Source organism: Capra hircus, chromosome 4 (assembly GCF_001704415.2).
Source record: "Capra hircus breed San Clemente chromosome 4, ASM170441v1, whole genome shotgun sequence".
Taxonomy (NCBI): Eukaryota; Metazoa; Chordata; class Mammalia; order Artiodactyla; family Bovidae; genus Capra; species Capra hircus.
Window position 1 is genome coordinate 233,453 of NC_030811.1, and position 6,335 is coordinate 239,787.

At 60.9% G+C, this 6,335-nt stretch overlaps 1 protein-coding gene across 1 annotated transcript in view; it reads left to right on the forward strand.

Moving 5' to 3' along the window:
- VIPR2 (vasoactive intestinal peptide receptor 2) overlaps positions 1-6,004 on the forward strand; it is a 67,829-nt gene extending 61,825 nt beyond the window's left edge. The window contains exons 11-13 of the mRNA XM_018046628.1: positions 3,871-4,000; positions 4,108-4,149; positions 4,742-6,004. Coding sequence (XP_017902117.1) covers positions 3,871-4,000; positions 4,108-4,149; positions 4,742-4,915 — 346 coding nt within the window. The 3' untranslated portion in view covers positions 4,916-6,004. The remainder of the gene's footprint in view (positions 1-3,870; positions 4,001-4,107; positions 4,150-4,741) is intronic.

Consider the following 6,335-nt stretch of genomic DNA (forward strand, 5'->3'; position numbering starts at 1 on the left):
GAGAGCAGAGAAACGGGGGCTCGGGGACCCACACATGACCCCACGTCTTCTCCTTTAGTCACAGGAGTGTGCCCCTGGCCCATTTACCCCCGGACATGGAGTGACTTGCCCAAGGGCTAGCATCGCCATGGCCGAGTCCTTCCCGTGCCCCCAGTGTGGGCACCCTCTAGGGAGCTGGGTGCTGGAGTGCCCTGCCCACTCTCCTGTTTGTGCCCTGGCCTTTCCTCCTTGGCCATGCTTGTTTGCATTTCATATTTGGTTCTGTCCTCCCTGTGGGGCCGCAGGGTCCAGGCAGCGCCTCGCGCGGGCCTTGTGCTTGATAACGACTGTTTGGTGTTTGTTGCTTGAATGGTAACAGGAAGGTGGATATCATCTCCCTCGTGAGAAAGAGAGCAGAGTTTAAGTACTCACCCACCCTCATCCAGCTAATTAACAAGGACTGAGAACTCTGTAAAGGAACTGGAAGACTGTAAATGTCTATCAGGAATTTATAAAGAACAAATAAAGTCTGCACCTCGAGTGTAAACTAAAACTCAGTTCAGTGTGGAGGGGCTGGTGCAGCTGGTCCAGCCTTGGGTTCAGGCAAACAGGGGCGGGAACTGCAGACCCCGATAATGCGTGGCCCCAGGGGGCTACCTGCCCACCCCAGGAGGGTGGGCCCCCTCAGCTGCGTCTGTCCCTTCCCTCCTTGGGACGCAGGGCGGCCTGGGGGGACATTCAGGTGGCCTCCCCCAAGGTGGGCGGCCCAGCGCTGGTTCCGTACCAGCTGGAGGCCCAGGGGAGGTGACCACCCTGCACCCCGCCTGCCTCCTCACCTTGGAGTGGAGATGCTGGCAGGAAGACAGCCACTATTATTTGGGGGGGCTCCAAAATCACTGCAGATGGTGACTGCAGCCATGAAATTAAAAGATGCTTACACCTTGGAAGAAAAGTTATGACCAACCTAGACAGCATATTGAAAAGCAGAGACATTACTTTGCCGACTAAGGTCCGTCTAGTCAAGGCTAGGGTTTTTCCTGTGGTCATGTATGGATGTGAGAGTTGGACTGTGAAGGAGGCTGAGTGCCGAAGAATGGATGCTTTTGGACTGTGGTGTTGGAGAAGACTCTTGAGAGTCCCTTGGACTGCAAGGAGATCCAACCAGTCCATTCTAAAGGAGATCAGCCCTGGGATTTCTTTGGAAGGAATGATGCTAAAGCTGAAACTCCAGTACTTTGGCCACCTCATGCGAAGAGTTGACTCATTGGAAAAGACTCTGATGCTGGGAGGGATTGGGGGCAGGAGGAGAAGGGGACGACAGAGGATGAGATGGCTGGATGGCATCACTGACTCAATGGATGTGAGTCTGAGTGAACTCCGGGAGATGGTGATGGACAGGGAGGCCTGGCGTGCTACGATTCATGGGATCGCAGAGTCAGATATGACTGAGCGACTGAACTGAACTGAACTGAAGGCTGTGAGCGCTGATAGAGGGAACCTTCAGAAGACGCTTAGTGCCCGGCCCCAGCAGGTGCTGTGATGGGGTGTGTAAGCATACACACATGACCGGGCCCCAGTAAGTGCCGTGATGGGGTGTGTAAGCACACACACATGACCTGGCCCCGGTAAGTGCCGTGATGGGGTGTGTAAGCATGCACATGTGACTGGGCCCCAATAGGTGCCGTGATGGGGTGTGTAAGCACACACACGTGACTGGGCCCCAATACATGCCGTGATGGGGTGTGTAAGCACACACACGTGACCGGGCCCCAATACATGCCGTGATGGGGTGTGTAAGCACGCACACATGACTGGGCCCCAATACATGCCGTGATGGGGTGTGTAAGCACGCACACATGACCGGGCCCCAATACATGCCGTGATGGGGTGTGTAAGCACACACACGTGACTGGGCCCCGGGCTGCGGCAGGCTCTGCCCGGCCCTCGGTGGGCCCAGGCCACAGGGGGAGCAGCCTTCCTCCGGCACTATCACTGCCCGGGCTGCTACCAGACCAGCTGCAGCCCCGGCCACCCCTCGACGGCACTCCCAGATTCTGCAGGTCTTGCTCACTGCCCCCTTGACCTTTCCTTTGGGCTCTGGGGAGCGATCGTAAGTGGATCGTAGAGACCGATGCTTTTGTTTTGGAAACAAAATTACATGCAGATAACAGAATCCACTCTTTTTCCAGAGTAACAAAAGCAGAGCTATCCGTGGTGCTCGCCTGGCTGTAGTTTGGCGTGTTTTCTGTCTCCATCTCATAACAGAAGTGACAGATCCCAGGCACGGGGCCCCAGGGGTCCCGCCTCTAAGCCCCCTTTCTAGAGACCAGCAGAGTGTCAACCACAGGAGTCCAGGCAGATCCCTCTGACATCTGCCTAACGGGCTGCTCCCTGCAGAACCCCAGCCTCACTCACCAGGCAGACACCGGCCACGGTGCTGAAGGCCGTGAGGCCACCACGTGCTGTGGTCAGACAGTCAGGTCTGCACGTGCCAGTAGGGGCTCCTGAGGCCTCCTGGCCCAGCGAGGCCCTGGTCACAGGCACAGCTGGGGCAGAGCTCGGGCAGATCACCCAATGCGAGGAAACCCCTTGTGAACTCTGCAGGTGTCTCAAAACACGTAAAGAAAGGGGTGACTTCTTTCTGAGTTTCGGTTCGGTTCAGTTCAGTTGCTTAGTTTGTCTGTCTGTGACCCCATGGCCTGCAGCACGCCAGGCTGCCTGTCCTTCACTGTCCTAGAGTTTTCTCAAACTCATGTCCATTGAGTCAGTGATGCCATCCAACCATCTAATCCTCTGTCATCCCCTTCTCCTCCTGCTTTCGATCTCTCCTGGCATCAGGGTCTTCCCAAGTACAGGCGCCAACCCAGCAGAGCAGGTGGAGAGGAGCCGGAGGCGCCCCCCCTTGGTTCCCTCCACGTTGCCAGGGTGAGGCTGGTCACTGGGACGGTGGCTGGTGGGGTCATGAGGGGGCCCAGCCACTGCCTGTCTGCCCATTCTCCAGGTGACCCCAGGGCTCCTGACCCTCAGGCCGTGTTGGGGTCGCTGCATCAGATACAGCCACGAGGACTCCCCCGGGAAGAGGCCAGGTCACCTGCAGAGACCTGATGTAACTGGGTGGGGGGCAGCTCGGATTCCAAGTCTGAAGAGCCCCCCGATGACTCTCGTGTGCAGCTGTGAGAGTCCCTGGCTCACGGCAGGTTCTCCAAGGGGGTTCCGCTGAGCAGCTGCAGCGCCTCTGTGCACCTGAAGCAGCTTCTCGGGCTGAGGCCCAGACGCTGAGTCAGAGGCAGCCTGCTGCCCCTGGTGCCAGGGCCGGTGCAGGGGCCTGGGAAATGCTGACTTAGTGGAGATGACCTGTACCTGGTTGGGGCGTGGGACAGGCTTGGGGGCAGGTAGGACTGAGTTCAGCTGTCTTGCTTTCAACACCACTGCAGTGAGAAGAAAGTGTGCTCTTTGGTTAGGAGGGTAAGAGCTCCCCAGCAGGGAAGTGAGATCGGATCCAAGCTCTCCCACTCCTCAGGTGTCTGGGCCCCCCAGCAGGGTCGCCTGCAGGACCTGTCCACGCTGTCAGGGGGACACGGTCTCGCTTGTGCCCAGGGGCAGCCTTGCAGCACCTGCTCTTTGGATCTGAAACTAAAACTCGCCCCATCGTCCGGATGCTGGGGATGCTCTCCCCATCTCTGCTGCTAAACGAGGGACACGCAGGGCTGTCTCACCTGCTCAGACCAGTGCCGCCCTTTCCGACTGGCCAAGATTCCCGAGAGGGCTTTGCCGCTCTGCGGGGCAGAGTGGTGCTTGCCCCTGTGTTTTCACGCCCTCCCAGACGGGCGGAGGTGTGGCTGCGTAGGGAGGCCCTCGGTTGGCCAGAGCTGACCGCTGTCTCCGCTGCAGGAGGCTGGCCAAGTCCACGCTGCTGCTCATCCCGCTGTTTGGAGTCCACTACATGGTGTTTGCTGGCTTTCCCATCGGCATCTCCTCCAAATACCAGATTCTGTTCGAGCTGTGCCTCGGATCCTTTCAGGTGCGTCTGGGGGTGCCGTGTGTCCCAGGCGGGGACGGGGCGGGGGGCAGGGCGGGGGTGGGGGGCGGAGGGGCCGCAGCCTCTGACCAGCACCTTCTCCCTTTCAGGGCCTGGTGGTGGCGGTTCTCTACTGCTTCCTCAACAGCGAGGTGAGTCCCGGGGGAGCACAGGCTCCCGACTTGAGGGGGATTCCTTAAAACACCCCTAAAGGACCTGCTTCCGTGGGGGCTCAGACAGTAAAGAATCCACCTGCAATGAGGGAGACCCGGGTTCGATCCCTGGGTTAGGAAGATCCCCTGGAGGAGGACATGGCAACCCACTCCAGTATTCTTGCCTGGAAAAGCCATGGACGGAGGAGCCTGGAGGGCTACAGTCCATGAGGTCACAAAAGAGTTGGACACGACTGACTGACTTCACTTCAAAAGACCTGGATCGGGTCCACCTTCTAGAGGTCACCCTGCCGGGGTCACTGCTGAGTGCCCACGGCTCTCAGCTCAGCCCACCCATGCGTCTCACCTGCCTCCGGCTCCAGGTCAGAGCACTCTTCTCTGGCACCCCTTGCGTCCCCGTCCTCTCCTGGTTCCCAAGCCCGCTTGACCCTGTCCACGGATATCACAGCTTCCACACCCAGAAGTGGGCTGCAGGGGGAGATTTGCTCCAGGAGCCGCGGGGGAGATTTGCTCCGGGGCTGCAGGCCCCCAGCTCCCGCCGCTGAGCCCACGCCGCCGTGCCCCTCCCCAGGTGCAGAGCGAGCTGAGACGCACGTGGCGTGGCCTGTGGCCCAGCCGGCCCTCCGCCCGGGACTACCGGCTGCACAGTTCGTCCATCTCCAGGACCGGCTCCGACGGCGCCCTGCAGGGTCCCCGCGGCTCCCGGGCCCCGTCCCTGCTGCAGACGGAGACCTCGGTCATCTAAGGGTGCCTCAGTGGGGGCCCGAACAGACTCGGCGCTGACCCCCCAGAGCCAGGCCTGGCTGACCCCCGGGGGACTGGGGGACCTCGAAACCACCCGGGACCTAAAGCTCAAGACTCTCAAACTCCAGCAGTCAGACGCTTTCTATTTCACGTTGTTTGGCCATGCAGACAGACCCATTTTCAAAGAGACTAGCAAAGACCACAGTGGTAGAAGCCAGGACTTGGGTCCAGCGACTGCGGAAAAAAGGAGGGGTTTTCTAATCTCAGCGCCAGTTCTCGGGGGGCACAGGCCTGAGCTGGGGCGCTGGCCCTCAGGGACGTGGTTACCCCCCGTCTCTGCATGACCTGCATCGCTGGTCTCTCACCCCCAGTCACGGGGGCAGCTCACCCCGCTGGCTGCAGGACATGTGGGCCTCCCCCCACTCCGAGGGCTTCCACGGAGCCTCCCGCAAGCTCAGCTGGGCCCCTCGCCTCCGCACCCCCGGGCGCCCGCGGCCCCGCCCTGCTCACACCACATCCAGGCTCTTGCCTCTCTGCTGCGGCGCTCGGTTCCCCAGCCGCTCTGCGGCATCAGGCCCCGCTTACCAAGGAGACCATGGAGCCTTCATCCTGGGGCATCACAGACCTGAGCGTGGGTGCCTGTCATCACGGCGGCTGGCGCAGGGCCGGGGGGCAGGGCTGCGCTGAGGAGTGGGCTGGACGGCCGGGGCAAGACTGGGAGGCTTGTCATCCAGCAGAAGCCCCCTGGGGGTGTGCCTGGCCCCCAGTGAGAGGAGCCTGGCCCAAGAGTGTGGGGCAGCCGCGGGGGGCCCGGCAGCAGTGTCCCAGCTCAGACAGCGAGCAAGCGTCTCAGGGCCGCCATCTGGCACGGGTGCCGCATAAGCACCTGGGCCTGTTAGCTGCCAGCGCCAAGGCTGTGAGCCTGACTGGTGGTCCGGCCCGAAGGGAGCAGAGGGGAGACTGCCTGTCACTAGCCATTATCAGGACAGAGGTGACCAAAGTGCCCCACATGTCACTGCAAAGTGCTGTAAACGTGTGCCTAGAATGCCGCCGTGCGTGGCCACTTGAATAAAGCCCATTTCGTGTGTTTGCTGGCTGGCTCTGATAGCATCAACATCTTGAGGACGTTCAGAGGAAGCCTTCCCGCCTGTGAAGAGGAGCTCGGGCAGAGGGTGGGCTGGTGGGGACGGGTGGGTGGCAGCTCAGGCCCCTGGACTCTGTGGCTTCCTGGGCACTGGCGCCAGTCAGAACTGCTCCTTACGGGCCTGGTCAGTGACGTATCCATGCAGGGGCTCCCGGCACCCCGGAGGTGGGAAGGGGGCTGCCGCTCCCAACACAAACACCCTCGCTCCACGGAACCTGGGAACCTGCTCACCAGGGCAGGGCTGAGCACACGCGTGCTCTCGTGTATGTGTGTGTGC